General features: G+C 41.2%; 1 protein-coding gene across 14 annotated transcripts in view; it reads right to left on the bottom strand.

The window, feature by feature from the left end:
* Nucleotides 1–22,010, bottom strand: part of rasal2 (RAS protein activator like 2) — a 415,750-nt gene that overhangs the window by 59,652 nt on the left and 334,088 nt on the right. For all 14 annotated transcript variants that reach the window (XM_043699997.1, XM_043699987.1, XM_043699988.1 and 11 more), the window contains one exon: nucleotides 21,529–21,682. In XM_043699997.1, coding sequence (XP_043555932.1) covers nucleotides 21,529–21,682 — 154 coding nt within the window. The remainder of the gene's footprint in view (nucleotides 1–21,528; nucleotides 21,683–22,010) is intronic.

Raw genomic sequence — 22,010 nt, 5'->3', positions numbered from 1 at the left:
ATATCATTTGACAATAAGTAATGAAAATATCAATTTATTTCATCTTTTCTGCATATTTACAATTAATCTATCTGGTTTCTTTCCCTTTCTGCCTCAGAACCTCTTTCAATGTCCAATAGCTTGACTCTCCTGTCTCAACTTTTATGTTTCTGTTAAACCTGAACTTTGACTTTAATTACTAACTTCACTTTTACGGTTGGTTCATTGATTGATTCGGCTTAATCAAAGACTGAAGTCACTTTGCTGGAACCATGAATTCAATAATAAAAGGTCATTCTGCTTTAACAAGCATTTCATTAACACAAATTCACTTTAATGCAAATTTGCTGTAATGCAATTGATGAATTGGGGACACTGTTTCGAAAGCATGAACTTTCAAAATGTGAGTTGGTTATAATGTGATTACATTGCCAACACTAAGCGTTGTTTCTAAAGCGCAATTTTTCTATAATGCAGGGTTGTACAAGAACGCAACCACTGCATTATAGAAGAACTACCTGTTCCAAACAATCTTTGGTTTCCTCTCTCATCAAGCAAATGATCCAACATAACAATGATGGAGTCACTCTCCAATCCTCACTAAACATGTGAATGCACCCTGTCTCTTACAATAACTCCAATCAGATGATTCTCCTGATCATCTTGGTGGCCTTTCACCTTCTGACCAGTATTGAACTCAAAGTTTCATGGCTCATAATACCACTCAACCTCACTTAGTCTTGCTTTTCTCTTTCTTTGAAATGGACATCAGGCTTAGGCGAACCATTTCCATCAAGAAAGAATCTAACAAATGCCCACTTAACATTACCATCACTGAATCCTTCACTATGATGGTATTTGAACTCAAGTCCTGGATTACTAGTCACTGACATTACCACTACTCTGCTGCCTCCCAAGATATAATTAACAACAATCTACATCTCTTAAAATGTTCTGATCTACTTTTTAATATCAAAAATAGATGATTCCTGCTGCCTTCATTCCCTGTGTGCACTGGTGAAACTCCTCTGAGCCCCTTTCTAACACTATCATAGAATCCCTACAGTGTGGAAACAGGCTCTTCGGCCCAACAAATCCACATCAAGTCTCCGAAGAGTAACCCACCTAGACCCATTCCCCTACTCTATTACGTACCCCTGACTAATGCACCTAACCTACACATCCCTGAACACTATGGGCAATTTAGCTAACCTGCACATCTTTTGGATTGTGGGAGGAAACCGGGGCACCTGGAGGAAACCCATGCAGACATGGGGAGAATGTGCAAACTCCACAAAGTCGCCCGAGGCTGGAACTGAATCCGGGTCCCTGACGCTATGAGGCAGCAGTGCTAACCACTGAGCCACCATGCCGCCCAACACTGATGAAATAATGACCGTCAAACCTCAGAGGTGAGAGACTTGATCTACATAGTTCATTTCCGCATGTGAAATATTCCTGCAATTCCTCATCACACTTTTTAAACTATTCATAGCATTACTAAGCACTATACTGAGCAGTACAAGCTAAGCTCTTGCATAGTCTATCACTGTCCTCTTTCTGTTTCACAAGCTTCCACCTTTTGGTATTATTTGCAAATTTTGAAAATGTACCCTCAGTCTAAATCATTAATATCATTACGATCTTGGTCGAGATCACTGTTTTTTTTTGAACAAAGAAGAAATCTGAAATCTTAATTATTGCTGAAAGAATTAATGTACAGAACTCCAAATTTTAAAAAATTGTGCCAGAGTCAAACAAAGAAAACATTAAAAGAGAAGCAAAACTCTGTAGTAGCTACAAACCAGAGGTAAAAATAAATTACTGGAAAATCGTGGCAGTTAAACAGAATTTGTGGAGTGAGAAACAGTTAATGTTTCAGTCAAATATGGCTCTTCTTCAGAATTGAAAGAAGGGAAAAACCATGAGTTTTGTTCAATAAATAAGAGAAATTATATAAAATTAAAACATCTGGCACGTTCTGTGATGAATAACTAATCATTGAACAAGTCTGCCATTTCCTAACTTTAAGCAAAATAAAGGCTAGAGCAAACTAGCGATTAAAAGTTTATCTGTGTTTTGGTCTGAATTGGGACAAATATAGGTAACTTTATACTGATGGCTCTGTCCATTTGTCCAAGAGACCAAATTATCTTGTTTAATTTCGTAAATGGATCTTAGAAGTTGCTACAGTATTTATCGGATCCTGATGGGGGATTTTGTGAAATGTAAATGGGAAATGTTACTTAGGTTGGTTACTTAAATGCTTTTCTCCTGAAATCTGATCCGAATTAGAAGCAGATTTCAAACACATTTGAAGGCTTCAGAAATCACAGCAATATGACAGAATCTCAATCTTCTGAAAGTTTATTTTGTTAACATAAAGAAATATTGCCTGATTTGACTTAAGGCCCAGCTAGAATACACTAGAGTCATTGACTGACTATGCTAATATGCTTCAATCTCCAGTGGTTTCATGTCACTCATGGTATTCCCTATAGACTGTCTGCTAATAACAAGGACATGAAAGTTCATTTGCTGTGGAAGAAGTGCAATTGTTTTCAAGCTGATGAGAATAATTAATCACTTATTTGTTCAAGGTTAGATGAGGGAACTCTTCAATATTCTGCTGATTTTGCATATATTGTAACACCATTCCCATATGCTTTGGGAACAGTACTTGCTCTGAAGCACACAACACAACAGAATTAGTCTAATGGCTCAGTCGGGGAAGGCGGCCTATGAATATTTCAGCTCACATCGAACTGGTTAGCTGGTCTGCACATTAGAAATTATACGTGATTGAGATTCTGACAATCAGCCAGCACTTCTGAAACATAGTATAACAGGTGTCAACAACGTCAGGAGAGATGAGGAGAGACTTGGTTAAAAAAATCCTGTTACGGTGAAAAAGAATTCTTGATATCAACACAATATTTTGTGATCTTAGCTGTGGCCAGAATGGAAGCAGTATACTATTCTGGTCATCTACTCTGTTAAGACTACTCATGACTTTGAATATCTCTATCAAATCTCCTCAATCTTCACTTCTCCAACTGATGTAACTGAAATTCCTCATCTCTAAAGCAGTTCTCGTGAATCTTACCTGCACTTTCTCCAATGTCTTTGTATCTTTCCTAAAGCTTGGTCCCAGAATTTGATTCATTAATCTAGCTAATGACGAATCAGAGTTCTTTATAAATTTAACATCACTCCATTGATTAATACTTGATATCCCAATTAATAAAACCTAGAATACTGAAGGATTTATTAACCTCTCTCTGTCAAACCCTTCAATTATTTATTTACCTCATCAATAAACTCCAACTCGTTAGTTAAACATTGTTTGATACTTCATATCCACATCAGCTTTTTACAATTAAATCATATTTGCTCAAGTGGGTATATGTCCTAAATTAATGTTCCTAGAAACTTCTCACTGAAGTTTAACTGTTTAACTTTTGTTGACAGCGGTGTAAATATTTGGATATTCTCCAGTCTCCTGGCTTCACCCAAGTCTTAGGAAGACTGAACGTTTATCATTAATGCCTTGCAGTTGACACTCCTACTTCCTTCAATATCCTTGAATGCATCTCATGTTGTCCTAGTAACTACTCAACTTTACTTATAAACATCTTATTCAATGATTCCTTCTTAACAATTTCAAACCCTCAAGTGTCTGAATGTTTTCACTTTCAACATGACCTGGGTATCATCCACTTACCTGCTAGAGATAGATGTAAAGCGCTTATTTAATGCCACAATAATGTTTCCTGCCTCCATGCAAAAAATCCTCTTTATGTAGGATATCCTAATCAGCCTCTTCTTTTACCACAGTTGTGTTTCTTTTTCAATATGTAAATCTATAGAAATCTTTGTGATTCTCTTTTATCCTGTTAGATTCCATCATTCTCTATTTTTACTTCTCTTACTTGATTTTTCACTTACAGTCAGAACCTTGTATACTCAGCCTGGTTCTTGGTTGTTTAACCTACCTTTCTCTAAGCAGCATATTTTCTTTTTTAGTTTAATTCTAGTTATTTTGTCTTCCAGGCACCTGAAGATTTGTTTGTTCTGCCCTGACAACATTATGCAATTACCATTTTGCTTACTAATTATTGATTCCATTTTATCTGGATGAGATCCATTCTTATGCAATTGAAATTGGCCTTCTCCCATATAATTCTCCTTACTCTGGGTTATTCCTTTCAGTTAGGAAATCTAAACCTTATGAACAACGATAACTATCCCCTAAATCACCTTCCTGATGTTTGATCTGCCTGGCCACCTCATTCCCAAACACAGAAATCTTCATCTGTAACTCACCAATTTGTTTACCAGATTCTGCATTTTCACATACCTGCACATTTTCCTGATTTGGACTTAATTACTTTCTTCCTTACTCTGAAACCACCAAATAACTTACTGTTTCTCACTCTAGTGCTGTCTTTTCCAATGTTCTGTGCACCTTAGCATTCCTCTCCAATGTTACCTCCTGGTTTCCACACCTGCCCAGTTAGTTCAAACCCGACCCAACAGTACTTGAAAATCACTTCACAAGATAATTAATTCCAGTTCTATTTAAGTGTAACTCATTTGTCTGAACAGGTTCCATCACCCTAAGAAGTGATCCCAATGTCCCAGGAATCTAAAGCCTGCCCTCTTGCACCATCTTTCCAAATATGTATTCACCTGCTTTATTTTCTTCTTCTGATATTTAATTGCAGGTGGCACTGAAAGTAATCAAGATAATGGCTGCTTTTGAGGTATTGCTCATTCATCTCCGACGGACACCTTAAATTCTGACTGCAGGACCACATGCTTTTTTCGAATATAGAACAGTGCAGCACAGTACAGGCTCTTCGACCCTCCAATCACCTTAAAATTGTGACCCCTCTTGACAGTCATTTCTGCCATGGGGAAACATCTCTGACTATCTACCCTATCTATGCCTCTCATTACCTTGTTCACCTCTATCAAGTCACCTTTTATCATTCTTCTCTCCCATGTGAAAAGCTCTAGCTCACTCAACCTCTCTTCATAAGACAAGCCCTCCAAGCCAGGCAGCATCCTGGTAAATCTGCTTTGCACTTTCTCTAAAGCATCTACATCCTACCTATAATGAGATTACCAGAACTGGACACAATATTCCAAGTGTGGTCGAACCACTGTTTTATAGAGCTGCAGCAAAACCTCACAGCTCTTAAACTCAGTTCCCCTGGAAATAAAAGCCAAAACACCATACGCCTTCCAAACAACCCTACCAACTTGGGTGGCAACTTTTAGGGATCTAAAGAAACTAATCTGAAAAAACGTTGAGCCCGAGATCCCGCTGTTCCTCCACACTGCCAAGAATTCTGTTTTTAATCCTGTATTCAGCATTCAAATTTGACCTTCTAAAATGAATCACTTCACATTTATCTAAGTTGAACTCCATCTGCCACTTCTCAGCCCAGCTCTGCATCCTGTCAATGTCTTGTTGTAGGCTGCAACAGCCCTTGACATAATTTCAACACCATCGACCTTTGTATCATTGGCAAACTTATGAACCCATCCTTCCACTTCTTCATCCAAGTCATTTACAAAAACTATAAAGAGCAGAGGCCCAACAACGGATCCCTGTGGGACACTACTGGTCACCGACCTCCACGCAAAATACTTTCCATCCATTACCACTCGCTGTTGTCTTTTGGCCAGCCAATTCTGTATCGACAGCCGGATTTCCCTATATCCCATACCTCCTAACTTTCTGAATGAGTCTACCATGGGGAACCTTATCATATGCATTACTGAAATCCATATACACTACATCGACTGCTCAACCTTCGTCAACTTGTCTCATCACGTCCTCAAAGAAATCAATAAGGCTTGTGAGGCATGACCTGCCCCTCACAAAGCCATGCTGACTATCTTTAATCAAACTATGTTTTTCCAAATGGTCAAAAATCCTATCTCTTAGAATCCTTTCCGGTACCTTGCATACCACAGATGTAAGACTGACTGGTCTGTAATTCCCAGGGATTTCCCTATTCCATTGCTTGAACAGAGGAACAACACTCACCCTCCTTCCAATCATCCGGTACTACTCCTGTGGAGAATGAGGATGCAAAGATCTTCGCCAGAGGTGCAAATTCATTCCTCGCTTCCCCTAGTAACCTTGGATTTATCTGGTCCGGTCCTGGGGACTTATCTACCTTGATGCTTCCCAGAATTTCAAGTACATCCACTTTCTTAATATCAATCTGTTCAAGCCTATTAACCTGGTCCACAGTGTTCTCACTATCAACAAAGTCTCTCTCTTTCTTGTGAATCCTGAAGCAAAAGTCTCATCAGATTTGAGACACAAGTTCTCTCCACTATCCCTGATCGAGCCTACCCTCTCTCTGATCATTCTCTTATTCCTCACGTAAGTGTAGAACGCCTTTGGGTTTTCCCTAATTCTTCCCTACCAAGGCTTTTCCGTGCCCTGAGTTCTTTCCTAGCTACCCTGTAATCCTCTAATGCTGTGCCAGATCCTTGCTTCCTCAACCTTAAGTAAACTTCCTTCTTCCTCTTAGAGTCATAGAGACGTACAGCGCAGAAACACTCTCTTTGGACCAACTTGTCCATGCCAACCAGAATAATAGGGTGGTTATGGTAGGGGATTTTAACTTTCCAAACATAGACTGGACAGCCATAGTATTAAGGGTTTAGATGGAGAAGAATTTATTAAGTGTGTACAAGAAAATTTTCTGATTCAATATGTGGATTACCTACTCGAGAAGGTGCAAAGCTTGCCTTAATCTTGGAAATAAGGCTGGGCAGGTGACTGAAGTGTCAGTGGGGGAGCACTTTGGGCCAGCGACCATAATTCTATTAGTTTTAAAATAGTGATGAAATAGGACAGATCAGATCTAACAATTGAAGTTCTAATCTGAAAGAAGACTAATTTTGACGGTATTAGGCAAGAACTTTCAAAAGCTGACTGGGTGCAGATGTTCACAGCTAAAGAGATGGCTAGAAAACGGGAAGCCTACAAAATGAGATAAGGAGAGTCCAGAAACAGTATATTCCTGTTAGGGTGAAAGGAAAGGCTGGTATATGTAGGGAATGCTGGATGATTGGAGAAATTGAGGGTTGGGTGAAGAAAAAGGAAGCATATGTCAGGTATAGGACAAAAGAGTAATGAGGGAGAGAATAGGGCCTCTCAAAGATCAGCATGGCGGCCTTTGTGTGGAACCGCAGGAGATGGGGAAGATACTAAATGAGTATTTTACATCAGTGTTTACTGTGGAAAAGGACATGGAAGAAATAGACTGTAGGGAAATAGACGGTGACATCATGAAAAATGTCCATATTACAGAGGAGGAAGTGCTGGATGTCTCGAAACATATGAAGGTGGATAAATCCCCAGGACCCAATCAGCATTCTCTATACCTACCAGCCTTTCCTTTCACCCTAACAGGAATATACTGTCTCTGGACTTTCATTACCTCATTTCTGAAGGCTTCCCATTTTCCAGCCGTCTCCATCTAAACCCTTAACACTATGGCAATCCCAGTCTATGTTTGGAAAGTTAAAATCTGACCCCTCAGATCTTGTCCATCCTTTTCCATCACTATTTTAAAACTAATAGAACTATAGTCACTGGCCGCAAAGTGTTTCCCCACTGACACCTCAGCCACTGCCCTGCCTTATTTCCCAAGATTAAGTCAAGCTCTGCACCTTCTCTTGTAGGTACACCCACATATTGAATCAGAAAATTTTCTTGTACACACTTAATAACCACCCTATTATTCTGGTCTGCATGGAGAGTTGCACCAAAGGGTCTGTTTCCATGGTGGACATCTCTATGACTCTAAGAGGAAGAAGCAAGTTTACTTAAGGATGAGGAAGCAAGGATTTGGCTTTAGAGGATTACAGGGTAGCTAGGAAAGAACTCAAGAATGGAATGCTACGAAAGGGCATGGAAAAGCCTTGGTGTGGAAGAATTAGGGAAGTGATTGCTGGGCCCCTTGCTGAGATATTTGCATCATCGATAGTCACAGGTGAGGTGCCGGAAGACTGGGGGTTGGCTAATGTGGTGCCACTGTTTAAGAAGGGTGGTAAGGACAAGTCAGGGAACCAGTGAGCCTGATGTCGGTGGTGGGCAAGTTGTTGGAGGGAATCCTGAGGGATAGGATGTACATGTTTTGTAAAGGCAAGGACTGATTAGGGATAGTCAACATGGCTTTGTGCGTGGTAAATCATGCCTCACCACCGTGATTGAGTTTTTGGAAGAAGTAACAAAGAGAATTATGAGGTCAGAACGGTTGATGTGATCTATATGGACTTCAGTAAGGTGTTCAACAAGGTTCCCCGTGGAAGACTGGTTAGCAAGGTTAGATCACATGGAATACAGGGAGAACTAGCCATTTGGATATAGAACTGGCTCAAAGGTAGAAGACAGAGGGTGGTGGTGGAGGGTTGTTTTTCAGACTGGGGTCCTGTGACCAGTGGAGTGCGACAAGGATTGGTGCTGGGTCCACTACTTTTTTTCATTTATATAAATGATATGGATGTGAGCATAAGAGGTATATAGTTAGTAAGTTTGCAGATGACACCAAAATTGGAGGTGTAGTGGACAGCGAAACATTGGGATCTTGATCAGATGGGCCAGTGGGTTGAGAAGTGGCAGATGGAGTTTAATTTAGGTAAATGTGAGGTGCTGCATTTTGGGAAAGCAAATCTTAGCAGGACTTATACACTTAATGGTAAGATCCTGGGAAGTGTTGTTGAACAAAGAGACCTTGCAGTGCAGGTTCATAGCTCCTTGAAAATGGAGTCGCAAGTAGATAGGATAGCGAAGAAGGCGTTTGGTATGCTCTCCTTTATTGGTCAGAGTATTGAGTACAGGAGTTGGGCGGTCACGTTGCGGCTGTGCAAGACAGTGGTTCAGCCACTTTTGGAATATTGCGTGCAAATCTGGTCTCCTTCCTATCAGAAGGATGTTGTGAAACTTGGAATGGTTCAGAAAAGATTTACAAGGATATTGACAGGATTTCAGCTAAAGAGAGAGGTTGAATAGGCTGGGGTTGTTTTCCCTGGAGCATCAAAGGCTGAGGGGTGACTTTATAGAGGTTTATAAAATCATGAGGGGCATGGATAGGATAAATAGACAAAGTCTTTTCCCTGGGGTGGGGGAGTCCAGAACAAGAGGGCACAGGTTTAGGGTGAAAGGGGAAAGATATAAGAGACCTGAGGGGCAGCTTTTCACACAGAGGGTGGTACATGTATGGAATGAGCTGCCAGAGGAAGTGGTGGAGGCTAGTACAATTGCAACATTTGAGAAGCATTTGGATGGGTATATGAATGAGAAGGGTTTGAAGGGATATGGGTTGGGTGCTGGCAGGTAGGACAAGATTGGGTTGAAATATCCAGTCCACATGGATGAGTTGGACTGAAGGGTCTGGTTTCCTGCTTTACATCTCTATGACTATGACCAGATATCCCAATCTAATCTAGTACCATTTGTGGCCGATATCCCCCTAAACTCTTCCTATTCATATATTCATCCAAATGCCTTTTAAATGCTGTAATTGTACCAGCCTCCATCACTTCCTCTGGCAGCTCATTCTGTACATGCACCGCCCTCCACGTTCACCCCTTGGGTCCCTTTTATAGCATTCCTCTCTCACCCTAAACCTATGCCCTCTAGTTCTGGACCCCCCCATCCTAGTGAAAAGACTTTGTCTACTTATCCTATCCATGCCCCTCATGATTTTATAAAACTCTATGAGGTCACTGCTCAGCCTTCAACGCTCCGTTGATGAGAAGTTCCTCTTCTCTTGTCATCGAAGGCTCTTTCACCTTACAATTCCTTGTCTGTCTCAATGGGACAAAGTTATCTAACACTCGCAACAAGTGCTCCTTATAAATTTCTGTTGTGCATTTCCCATAGAACAACTGGTCTCAACTTATACTCCACAGCTCCTGTCTAATAGCAGTATAATTTCCCCTCCCCCGATTAATTACCCTCCCATACTGTCTGTTCCTATCCGTCTCCATGGTTATGGTAAAGGTTAGGCAATTGTGGTCACTGTCACTGAAAATGCTCTCCCACTGAGAGACCTGACACCTGGCCTGGCTCATTGCCTCGTACCAAATCCAATATGGCCTCCCCCCAGTCGGCCTATCTACATAGTGAGTCAGGAATCCTTCTGACAAAAATCCATCCAGACCATCTACTCTGAGGAGGATCCAATCAATATTGGGAAGTTGAAGTCACCCATAACAACAACTCTATTACACCTGCACCTTTCCAAGATCTACTGTCCAATCTGTTCTTCCATCTCGCTGCTGCTATTGGGATGTCTATAGGAAACACCCAATAAAGTGACTGCTCCTTTCCTGTTACTGCCTTCTGTCCAATCGGACTCAGTAGACAAACGCTTCTCAACAACCTCCTTTTCTGCAGCTGTGATGCACTCTCTAATTAACAATACTATACCCCATCCTCTTTTAGCCCCCTCCCTGTTCTTTTTAAAAGATCTAACTCTGGAACATCCAGCTCCTGTGAAATCCACGTCTCTGTTATGGCTACAACATTGTAGTTCCAAGTACTGATCCATGCTCTAAGTTCATCACTTTTATTCCTGACACACCTTGCATTGAAACAGACATACTTTAACCCATCCCTTTGCCCTATCAACTGTGTTTCCTTCCTGACAGACTCTCTGCATTCTATTTCTGCCCATTCAACAATTTCCGTCTCCTCTGATCTCTAGTCTGGTTTCCATCCCCCTGACAAACTAGTTTGAACCTTCCCAAAGTGCTCCAGCAAATCCCCCACCAAGGATATTGGTGTTCCTCTAGTTTAGGTGCAACCTGTCCTTCATGTACAGGTCCCACCTTCCCCAAAAGGTACCCCAAATAATCTACGTAGCTGAAGCCCTCCCTCCTGCACCAGCCCTGTCGCCACGTGTTTAGGTGGACTCGCCCCCTGTTCCTCATCTCACTAGCACGTGGTACCGGTAGTAATCCTGAGATTACTACTCTGCTTGTCCTGCTTTTTAGCTTCTAACTTAACTCCCTGAAATTGATTTTTAGATCCTCATCCCTTTTCCTAGCTATGTCATTGGTGCAAATGTGCACCATGACTTTTGGCTGCTCACCCTCCCCTTTCAGAATCTTATACACTCGAACAGAGACACCCTGGTCCCTGGCACCTGGGAGGCAACATACCTTCTGGGATTCCTGTTAGCGATCACAGAATCTCCTGTCCATTCCTCTAACTACTGAGTGTCCTACCGCGAGCACTTTTCTATTCCTCCCCCCCCCCCCCCGCTTCCCTCCTGAGCCACAGAGCTCTATCTGCTTATATCATCGACCCTAACGTGGTTGATGGTTGTTCACCAGCCCTTCAGTGTTCTCTTTAGCCAGTGATAAACTAGTTTTTTTGTACCAGGACACAACACATAATCCTGCATTCACCTCTGCAGCCAACTATTCCCCTAACAAATCTTCTATTACTATTGCTTATAGTCTTCTCCCCAGAACAGCTGAGCTATGGATTTGGGTCTGGCCAGATGAATCACTGCATTCATCAGTATTTAGACTGAGTACTAGTTGCAGAGTGAAATGTACTCGTCGGAATTCGAGCATTACCTGCCTATTTCTTTTCAACTATCTGATGGTTACCCAGTTCCTCTCCCTGTATACTCTAAGTTGTGAAGTGACCACATGAAGAACATTCAAACTACAAAGCTCTCATCTTCACAGATATACTGCACTGAAGTCAGCTATTGCTCAAGTTTCACATATATGTGATTCTAGGATGCAAGAAACACCTAAAGTTCTCACATAGCACAATTTGCACTTTTGAGAGGTTGGAGCAATTATTTGATTTCTCTATTTAACAGAAACCTTGCTTTACTTAGAAAATACTGCTATTACCATGAATAAACCATAATATTTAAAAATAAAGAGAGAAGAATTAACAGCTAGTTCTGTTGGTATCACTTAACAATACAGGGAAGCCAACTGAATGCCTTCCTTGATTTTTAATGTTTTCGTTTTTGAGCCATTTACACTCATTTTCTAACTTTGGACAGCCAGCAAACAGCAGCAATTGTGTGTACTGTGGAGAGAGAAGCAGAGTTAACATAGGAATCCAATATGGCTTCTTCAGAACTTAAGTGGCGCCTGGGTGGGGGGAGTAGGAATTGGTGGTGCGGTTTTGTGATGGGATTAACACTGTGGAAAAATGCAGAGAAAAGACAGACCAGGGAAAAGTGCCAGAGAATAGAAGCAAAAAGGGAGGGGTAATGGTTGCAGAGAAGAGAAGATCCATCAATCTTAACAGAATATATATCAACTGCGATGAAAACAAAACAATGCAAACAGGATGTTGGGGGTATCAAGATGGAGGACATAGTTCATCCTCTGAAGTTGCTCAACACTACTGTAAGCCCAGAAGGCTGTAAAGTGCCTCAGCCAGAAATAAAGTGTTAATTGTCCATCTTGCAGCTGACTTCACTGGAACACTGCAGCAGGCCTAGAACACAAATATGAGCATGATACAAAACAGGATATTGAATCAGTGACTGACTGGAAGGTTAGTTTGCCAACTAAGTGGACGTATTCTGCAAGCCAGTCAAGCCAGCGTGTGTTTGGTCTCTCTAATACAGAGTTCATTGAATTGTGAACAGCCAATACATTAGGCGACACTGCAAGTCAATAACTACTTCACCTCGAAGAAGTGTTTGGGGTCTTGAACAATAAAAAAACAAGTGTTGCATCATCAGTGAAAATATTGAGACAGGGAGAATGAGGTGTTGGGGGTGATAGAGGAGGACCATTGTGTCACCGAGGTAACAGTCTCTCTGGAATGCAGCAGTGCAGAAGAGGGATATTTGGTGGTGACATCATGTTAGAGGTAGCAGAAATGATGGAGGGTGATCCTCTGAATACGGAGACTATTGCAAACTGAAAAGTGAGAACAATGGGAACCATATCATAGTTCGTGAACAGATGTAGAATGAGGAGACACTGCGGGAAAAGGATTGGTCATGATGGAGGGCTCTGTCCATAAATGGTGGAATTCTTGATTGAGGAAAACGACATGCTAAAGTGCCCATCATCATAACAGATGTGTTGGCAATATAAAACTGGGAAAATGGAGTGGTGTCCTTATAGGAAAGACTGTATGGAATTGTAGTCAAGGTAGTTGGAATCAGTGAGTTTTTAATGAATAATGGTAAATGTTCTATCCCACAGAAGTGGAGACAGAGAAATCAACAAAGATCACAAGGATAGGTCAGAGATGGACAGATGAAGTTGAGAGAAAATATAATTGGAAGCAAAATCGATCAGTAGTCCAGTTCTGAATGAATACAGGAAATGGCATGAATGCAAAGAAGTACCGGAAAAGCAGTTATGGGATGGGTTCCCAAGTAGGACTGCAACAAGGTATGTTTCACAATCTCCACAAAGTGACAGGCACCACAAGGTGCCATTTCATTCGCTATGGTTGTATCTTTTAAAGTTAAAAGGAGAAACTGGTCAATGAGAGAATAGGCCCAGCCAAGGTAAAGGAAGGCGGGAGTGGAGGGGGAAATTTCAAGCAAGTTTCAACATTGATCAAGGAAAAATAAATAGAAAGTGAAAATTGTTGAACCTACTTCAGAATTTGCGAACTAATTAAATTAGTTGCTCCGGAAACAAACTGCATGTAAATTCTGCATCCATTTGTTCATGCACTCAATATATTTAATGGTTTAAAATGGATGATCTATAGTCTGGCAGGTAATAAGTCTCATTCTGTAAAGGCAATTACTCTGTTAGATAATTTGTGCCAGTACTTGTTTGCTAAAATTATAGTCGAAGTAGTGTTCAAATAAAAATGAAAATCGCTCTTCCGAATAGCAAACAAGAAAGGCCTAAAAAGGACATGTTCACGTTCCTTATATTCAGCCTAAACTGATTCATAGCATTCATGTTATGTTTTTAGATTTAACATGCGTCTGCTTACAGACAGTATGATGAACAAACAGCTGTGTGACCACTCCCAGTTCCAAGAGGACAATTTAATGTCTACCTCTGAAAATCCTGCAGCTGTTAGATCAGATGTGATATCTCTGCACCTTCCTGCTAGTTTCCTCTCAGTATTCTTGCTTTATTTTACACACCTTGGCCTTCTGTTTGTGCTTTCTAAATTTTCTATTTCTGCATTGAATTTTTAATTCATCTTTCTACTCATGTCTATGTAACTCTCATCCTTCCTTCCCAGGGGCAGTTTAGTTTTCATCCTATTTGGTGAGCAGAACAACTTCTGTTGTGTACCAATCTTCTGAATACTCTGAATCCATGAAATGAAACACGAAAGGTCAAGGCTTCAGTCTGGGAGGAAAGGCAATGCAACACAACTTGCATTTCTATCAACCAATGCTGCACACAATGCATTAAGATCTCATCATGCTCTAAAAAAAAAGAGAACTACATTTTAAGATAATTCATTTGAGTAATTAAAAAAATCTATTTCAGGGGTACTGAGAACAATGCTCAGTCAGAAAGTCTTGGAACAGAATTTCCTTCTTGATTTAGTCAGATTTCAACAATACAAATTGCACAAACAGTTTGGATTTTTCACTTCATAAGGACTATACGAAAGTTTATGTGATTTTGAGGAAACAACCCTTAGGCTAGTGGGCCCCTTTAAGAAATAGGATCTGATTAGTAAAAAAAATGCTGCTTTCCTAAGAACTACCATTTGATCAGGTCATTAACTAATTATAGTGGTGAATAGGTTCTTGGGGTGATTCTCAATTCAAGCAGTTTCGAACTGAAGAGAAGTGATCTCTTTTAGTACAATTTAATTTACATTCTGGGTGCTGGTAAAACAACACTTGAAATCTTTTGCAAACTGAAGGACTCTTAAGGTACGGAGTTAAATTTCTGTTGTTATAACCAAGCTGGAGAGAGAGAGAACGAGCAAGCTAAAGCAAGAGTTGGATAAAAAGTTCACTGTTGATGAATATTAGAATTAGCAGATGCACATAAAGAGACACCAGCCCTTACCTACAGCAAAACCATTTCTCTCATGAATTGCTCTTTATTGTTTTTTGATTGCATTCTACTTCAGGAGGTCTTGAAATTTTTAGCCATCAATTTCAACAGTTCTTTTTAAACGTAAAATTCATGTAGATACTTCAGCCTCAGCCCGAGCTCCTGAATACAACAAATTCACTTCATTCCATGAATCATCAAGAATCAGCTGAGGGAACTGGACACCACAAAAGGTATGGGCCCTTGCAACATTCCAGCAGTGGTACTGGAGATTTGCACATCAGAATTACACATTGCCAAGCTGTTCCAATATAACAAAACAGAGGAATCTATTCAACAATGTCAATAATTACCCACTCATGTCTGAAAGCATTGCGGGTGCACATAATCAAATATCCCTCCCACCCCAGTTATACTCTCTTCCATCCTCTTCCATCAGGCTGAAGACAAAAAAACTTTGAAAATGCAAACCAACAGATTTAAGAACAGCTTCTTTCCCGCTGTTATCAGATTTATGAACGGTCCTTTCAAGGGCGGCACGGTGGCACAGTGGTTAGCACTGCTGCCTCACAGCGCCAGTAGGCCTGGGTTCAATTCCCGCCTCAGGCGACTGACTGTGTGGAGTGTGCACGTTCTCCCTGTGTCTGCGTGGGTTTCCTCCGGGTGCTCCGGTTTCCTCCCACAGTCAAAAAATGTGCAGGTCAGGTGAATTGGCCATGCCAAATTGCCCGTAGTGTTAGGTAAGGGGTAAATGTAGGGGTATGGGTGGGTTGCGCTTCGGCAGGGCGGTGTGGACTTGTTGGGCTGAAGGGCCTGTTTCCACACTGTAAGTAATCTAATCTAATCTAATCTAATATATTAGAGTTAATCATTCTCTGTAGTTGTAACACTACATTCTGCATTCTATTCCATTAACCTGATGTACTTATGTAAGGTATGATTTGTCTGGTTAGCATGCAATACAATACTTTTTATAGCATCTCTGTACATGTGACAAAAATAAATTAAATCAAATGCTCAGTATTATTTGCAAATCCTCAGATACTGAAGCAGTTTGTTTCCGTATGCCGCAAGACCCAGACAACATTAAAGTTTGAAATGATAAGTGGCAAGTGATATTAACATCACTCAAGTGCCAATTACCATCTTCAACATGAGAGAATCTAACTGTCATTTCTTGGCATTCACTGGCATTATCAACACAACTAATAATATCTTGGGTGTACATGGCAGACTAGAATCATACTGGACCAGCCACACAAATGCAGTAGACAGAATGGATCAGAGACTGGAAATTCTGCAGTGAGTAACTCACAAAACCAGTCCATTAACTGCAAGGCACATTTCAGGAATGTGGTGTAACACTCTGCAATTTCTTGGATAAGAACATGGAACAATACAGTACAGCAACAGGCTCTTCGGCCCACCATGTCTGTGCCAACAATGATGCTATTCTAAACTAATCCCACCTACGTGCACATGGTCTGCTTTCCTACTGGTTCATGAGTCTAAATGCCTCTTAAATGTTGTTATGAATCTGCTTCAATCACCTTCTCTAGCAGCATGTTCCAGGCACCTACCACCAGTGTCTTTTCTTTCACAGCTTCTTTAACATGTTTTCCCCTCTCACCGGAAACCTCCATTCCCAGTATTTGACATTTCCACCATAAGAAAAAGACTTCCTCTGTCGACCTTAAACACGCCTGTCATAATTTTAGGTAGTTCTATCAGATCATCCTTCAATTTCCAATGCTCTAGCGAAAACCATCCAAGTTTTTCAACTTCTCATCATAGCTAAGACACTTTAATCCAGGCACGTTCCCGAAAACCTCTATTGCACCATCTCCAACGCCTCCACATTCTTCCTGTAGTGTAGCAACCAGTACTGCACACAATAGTCTAAATGTGGCCTAAATGAAATCTTGTAGACCTGTAACATGACTTGCCAACTTTTATACCCAGTGCCCCACCAACGAAGACAAGCATGCCTTTTGCCTTCTTTACTACCTTATCCACTTATTTTACTACTTTTAGGGACCAATGGACTTGAACCCCAAGATCCCTCTCTGTTTATCAATGCTCTTAAAGATCCTGCCAGTTACTGTATATGTTCCTCTTGCACTTGACCTCCAAAATGCATAACCTCAGACTTGTCCAGATTCAACTCCATCTACCACACAGCAATGCAGCTCCAACGCTTCATAACATTAACATCATCCAAGGCAAAACATCCGCTTTAGTGGCACCCCCATCTTCAATGGCCAATCCGTCCACCACCAACTCTCAGTGGCAGCAATGTTGACCTGCAAGATCAGTAAGGAGCTTTACAAGAACTCAGCAAATCTCCTTTGACAACACCTTCTGACCCATGACCTTTAGCACCCAGGAAGACAGGATAGATGAAGCATGGTAGCTTAAGCACCTGCAAATTCACTTCCAAGCCAAACACCATTGCTGTTCTTTCACTGTCACTGGATCAAAATCCTATCTGAAAGCATTGCGGGTACACCTACTTGAAACAAAGGCGGTCAAAGCAGTAGCTCTTCACCTTCTCAAGGGCAATTAGGGATGGGTAACACATGCTGGCACAGCCTAGCACATCACATGAAAGAACAAAATTGAATCTGTGTATTTTCCCAAGTGAAAAAAAAGCATGAATTTGTTCTTTATAAAATAGTATTGTGAATACAATTGGATTATGACTAGAGTTTAGGATTAAAAATGGGGCAGCCAGACTGCTAGGAGTGCATTACAAACCGCCAGTCAGCGGGCAATCGAGGAGCAGATACGTAGACATTTCACTGAGGTGTTAAAATAAAAAGGCAACTATATTAGGAGATTACAACTGCTCCAATACTAATTGAAATGGTCATGATGTAAAGGGTTTGAAGCCCCAACCTGTTCCTTTTCAGGTGAAATCTAGGAGCAAAAAGCCTAGAGAATCCCGAAAGTCTAGGAACATTCAGGACAGGATAAGGAGGAAATAAAACAGGCTTTTAACAGGTACAAAGCAAGCAAATCAACTGAGGTCCTAATGGAGGAGAAAAAGTATAAGGGAGAACTTTAAAAAGCCATTAGGAGAGCAAAGTAGGGACAGGAACAAAACTGGCAGGAAAGATTACAGAGATCGCCAAGTCTAAGCATATCAAGGGGAAGAGGATAACTAGGGAAAGAATTGTACAAAAGGGAGACCTTAAATAGGACAATATTTCAGGGTGAAAGTGAGGACTGCAGATGCTGGAGATCAGAGCTGAAAATGTGTTGCTGGAAAAGCGCAGCAGGTCAGGCAGCATCCAAGGAGCAGGAAATCGACCTTTCGGGCATGAGCCCTTCTTCAGGATTCCTGAAGAAGGGCTCATGCCCGAAACGTCGATTCTCCTGCTCCTTGGATGCTGCCTGACCTGCTGCGCTTTTCCAGCAACACATTTTCAGAAATATTTCAGGGTGAAAGGTTTAAAAAAGTTGCAATTTGATAAGGTGTTGCTGCCATAGCATATGGACATAGAGTCATAGAGATAGACATACGGAGACAGACTCTTCAATTCAATTCATTCTTGTCGACCAGATTTCCTAAATAAATCTAGTCCCATTTGCCAACATTTGGCCAATATCCCTCTAGATACCTTTTAAATGTTGTAATTGCAACTGCCTCCACCACTCCCTCTAGCAGATCATTCCACACACACCACCCTCTGCATGAAAAAGCTGCCCCTCATGTCCCTTTTAAATCTTTCCCCTGTTCACCTTCAACCTATGCCTTCTCATTTGGGACTCCCCACCCCAGGGAATTTGGCTATTTACCCTAACCACACCCCTCATGATTTTGTATACCTCTATCAGGTCTCCCCTCAGCCTCTGATGCTCCAAGGAAAATAGCCCCAGCCTATTCAGCCTTTTCCTTTGGCTCAAATTCTTGAACCCTGGCAACATCCCTGTAAATCTTTTCTGAACCCTTCCAAGTTTCACAACATCCTTCTGATAGGAGGGAGAGCAGATTTGCGTGCAGTATTCCAACAGTGGCCTAGCCAATGTCCTGTACAACCGCAACATGACCTCCCAACTCCTATACTCAATAGTCTGACCAATAACAGAAAGCAAACCAAACGCCTTCTTCACAATCCTATCTACCTGCGACTCCACTTGCAAGAAACTATGAGCCTGCACTCTTTGTTCAGTAACACTCCCCAGGACCTTACCATTAAGTGTAGAAATCCTGCCCTGATTTGCTCTTCCAAAATGCAGCACCTCACATTTATCTGAATTAAACTCCATCTGCCACTTCTCGGCCCATTGGCCCATCTGGTCCAGATCCTGTTGTAATCGGAGGTAACCCTCTTCGCTGTCCACTACACCTCCAATTTTGGTGTCATCTGCAAACTTACTAACTATATCTCCTATGTTCACATCCAAATCATTTATATAAATGATCAAAGTTTGTGAGAAGATTTGTAGCTCGGGTGCTCGTTGCTGTGGTTCTGTTCGCCGAGCTGGAAGTTTTTGTTGCAAACGTTTCGTCCCCTGGCTAGGCGACATCATCAGTGCTGGGTACCCAATATACCAACCACGACAGCGGACAGCTGAAACTGACAACCAGAAGCGGCAGGGACAGACCACTATAAACACCAGAGGAAACATCAAAGAAGCGCTTCGCAGGAGGCTCCCAAGCACTGATGATGTCCCCTAGCCAGGGGACGAAACGTTTGCAACAAAAACCTCCAGCTCGGCGAACAGAACCACAACAAATTTGCTAATGTTATGACTAATACCATCTTCTATATCATTAATATATATTGTAAAAAGCTGCAGTCCCAGCACTGATCCCAGATGCTCCTGATGTATGGTAGTTTGGCTAGTCCTTTTGGTTGTGGTATGTCCTCGTTCCGTGGTCTTTCTCTTAGGCATCTGCCGATGAAGTTGCGCAGGTATCCGTTTTTGGCGAATACCTTGTATAGGTGTTCCTCTTCTTCTTTTTGCAGTCCTGGTGTACTGCAGTGTGTTGTGGCCCTTTTGAATAGTGTCCTGATGCAGCTTCGTTTGTGTGTGTTGGGGTGGTTACTTTCATAAAAGTATGTGAATCAAGCTATGAAATAAACCTACACTGCTGCTGGACCCAGCAGTCAATCTGCATAGCTGACTGTTCTGCTGTTTGATTTCAAGTATCTCTTAGGATATCAGAGAGAGGGAATCAGAATTCTTACACATAACTGTATATGTTAAATAAACTTGCCAGCTAGAATCTAGTGTGTAATCGATATTTCTATTTGAATGGTGTGTGCCACAGAAGAGTACAAGATGAATTCCTGCTCAGAGTATGTTACTGATATTTGTGAAGTTGAAGCCAGTGATAACCGATTTTGGAGAAGGCTGGTTATTGTCAGAAATCAATTCATTTCTAGGGTATGATTCAGAGATGGGAAATCACAAACAAAAGAACAAAAAACAATTCATATGTAAAATATATATTTAAATGTGTTTGCTTGCTGCACATTCTACAGTTCACACTTAGCTATCAAAATCTTTAACTGCTACAAAACAATCTTGCTATGACTGTGTGCAAAACTTTCATGTAGCCTCTCTCAATACAGCTCAGAAAGTAGCCAACAAGAGGCAGGCAAGCGCAGCAGAATAACTCTAAACCTCACTTGCTATTCCTCCCTGTGAAAAAGAACCTAACCGTAAGTCTATATTTCAATGGTACTTTATACTACAGCTCCTAGAAGTAGTTCCATTGTATCGTCCTGTCAGAATAGTCTGTCTCACTGATCTTATCCTGTAAAGTCTGATGTGATTTAAAATATCACTTATGACTTTTACAGAATACTCAGTGACTACTCGTGGATTACAAAATGAATGAAACGAGGAACTGTGGGAAATATGAATCATGTGTGCTTGCTGTGGCTATGCAGCCTCATAGCATTTCATGATGCAACTATGGCCTGAATACACTGGTCTCTGCTGCCTTAATTCTGAGATATTTGGTCAGCCCCATAAAAAGATTGGTAAGTGGGCCAAAGAGTGGCAGAGTTTAATTTAGATAAGTATGAGATGCCACATTTTGGGAGGGCAAATCAGGGCAATGTCCTGGGGAGTGTTGCTGAACAAAGAGATCTTGGATGCTGGTTCATAGTTCCTTGAAAGTGGAGTTGCAGGTGGACAAGGTAGTGAATATGTTTGCTTTATTGGTTAGTGCACTGCGTATAGGAGTTGGGAGGTCATGTTGTGGCTAAAGAGGAGCAATTTTTTCAGGCAAAGGGTGGTGCAATGTATGAAATGAGTAAGTAGAGGTGAAGGAGGAGGCTGGTACAATTACAACAGTTAAAAGGCACCTCATTGTGCACATGAATAGAAAGAGTTGAGAAGGATACGGGCAAAATGGTGGCAAATGAGACTTGGTTAATTCAGGATATCGCGTTGACATGGACAAGTTGGATCAGAGGGTCTGTTTCCATGCTGAACATCTCTATGGCTCGATGACTCTAAATAGTTACTCTTCTTATTGAGCCCGGTTAGATAACGATACAGTACCTCAAAGCAGAAGTCTTGCCCAAGGATACTACTGTGCAAAGGTTTAACGAAAACATCTTGCTCCATATTTAATTCCAAAGATTCAACCGCACTTCCAGGACTCAACAATGATTCATGGGAACGAGATTCTTTCAATTTTGGTAAAGCACGGGACCTGAAAACAACAAGAATAATACATTGCTGAGAAATAAAAGTCAAAACGTTAGGGTGCTGAAGCTTGTTGTACAGAATAGAAGCAACTACAATAGGCATGAACAGAATTATGGATTATATTTGTGTCTGTACAACAAGTAATTGCATACAAGATTATTTCATGCACAAGCTCATAGATCTTTTCTCTCTTCATCTATTTTCCATCAATGGTTATGGGGAGCTGCATTTTAATCTTACATAGGATGAACACCTAACACTAGCAAAAGAGGGAGTAAGAGATAATATGCAATTATGTGTCATTTTATCACTTCTCAAGAAGGTCTGGACCA

This window comes from Chiloscyllium plagiosum, chromosome 11, assembly GCF_004010195.1.
Source record: "Chiloscyllium plagiosum isolate BGI_BamShark_2017 chromosome 11, ASM401019v2, whole genome shotgun sequence".
Classification (NCBI taxonomy): Eukaryota; Metazoa; Chordata; class Chondrichthyes; order Orectolobiformes; family Hemiscylliidae; genus Chiloscyllium; species Chiloscyllium plagiosum.
The sequence above is the reverse complement of the archived record's forward strand: the minus strand, read 5'-3'. Positions and strand labels throughout refer to the sequence as shown.